We start from the raw sequence: 1038 nt of genomic DNA on the forward strand, positions 1-1038 counted from the left end.
TTGATTTTGCTGTAAAAAGAAAAAAAAGCCTCATGTGAGACAACTGTTAATGCTGCAGCTTCATTCACATCAATGCATAGGTTTTCTGCCAACTCATTACGCTGGCAGCTTGCTGAAGCTGATTGGTAGGCATTTCGACAGTGTGCCTAAATGGTGCTTGATTTCCATTTTTCAGATCTGTGAGCTCCGCACAGAGACAGCAGAGGGTCTGGCCAAGTTGATGTACTGTGGGAGAATCCTGAGTCCAAAGCTGTTGTCCCGTCTGGTGCTGCTGTGGTACAATCCTGTAACAGAGGATGACCAAAGACTGCGCCACTGTCTGGGGGTATTCTTACAGCTGTATGCCCGGGCCAGCAGGTACACACGTGGGAGACCCTCTCTTGCTTAAACATGTCAGTGCTTCAAGTGTGATGAAAGGGATAGTGCACCCAAAAATGAAAATTGATATTTACTCACGCTCATGTTGTTCCAAACTCGTAAGACTTTTATTTGACTTTGAAACACAAATGTATTAGAGAGATTTGTCTCCATTGAAAGTCCATTCCACCAACACCTTGATTCTTCAAAAGGTCATTAAATTAATCTGTGAATCAAGCAGTTTAATCGAAGGCTTCTGAAGAGACAATTAATTTACATGTAATACAAGTTTAATTTAGGCTATTCACGTATAAACATTGATCAACACATACTGTACATACATCAAATAATTTTTGGGTGAACGATCACTTAGGGATGTAACGATGCATGCAGAGCCAGGTGAAAATCTATAGAAATATGCGATGATTCAAGTCGGTTGAGATGTTAAACGAATCGCGATGCATTATGGGGTGGGGATTTATGAGTGTATCTCTGAGGGGAACTGACTGTCTTCAGGATTTTAGATTGTATTTTCTTTTAATGCCGCTTGAACTGAGGCCTTGCAGTGATCAGTCACAACACATTAAAGAGTGACGGAACGCTATTTATTTGAATTTCTTAAAAATGAAACGAGGCTCGTGATTAAAATGCAGTGGTTGCCTCTAATTTTAAATGGAAAGA

The 1038-nt window shown here is 40.6% G+C and overlaps 1 protein-coding gene across 1 annotated transcript in view; it reads left to right on the forward strand.

Moving 5' to 3' along the window:
- LOC107578842 (condensin complex subunit 3-like) overlaps window positions 1–357 on the forward strand; it is a gene marked incomplete at its 3' end in the record, with an annotated part of 5397 nt that extends 5040 nt beyond the window's left edge. Inside the window, exon 7 of the mRNA XM_016264748.1 lies at window positions 176–357. Within this exon, the coding sequence (XP_016120234.1) occupies window positions 176–357 (182 nt within the window). The remainder of the gene's footprint in view (window positions 1–175) is intronic.
- Window positions 358–1038: the final 681 nt, after the last annotated feature.

This window comes from Sinocyclocheilus grahami, unplaced genomic scaffold (genome assembly GCF_001515645.1).
Source record: "Sinocyclocheilus grahami isolate Dianchi unplaced genomic scaffold, SAMN03320097.WGS_v1.1 scaffold12247.1, whole genome shotgun sequence".
In the NCBI taxonomy this organism is placed as follows: Eukaryota; Metazoa; Chordata; class Actinopteri; order Cypriniformes; family Cyprinidae; genus Sinocyclocheilus; species Sinocyclocheilus grahami.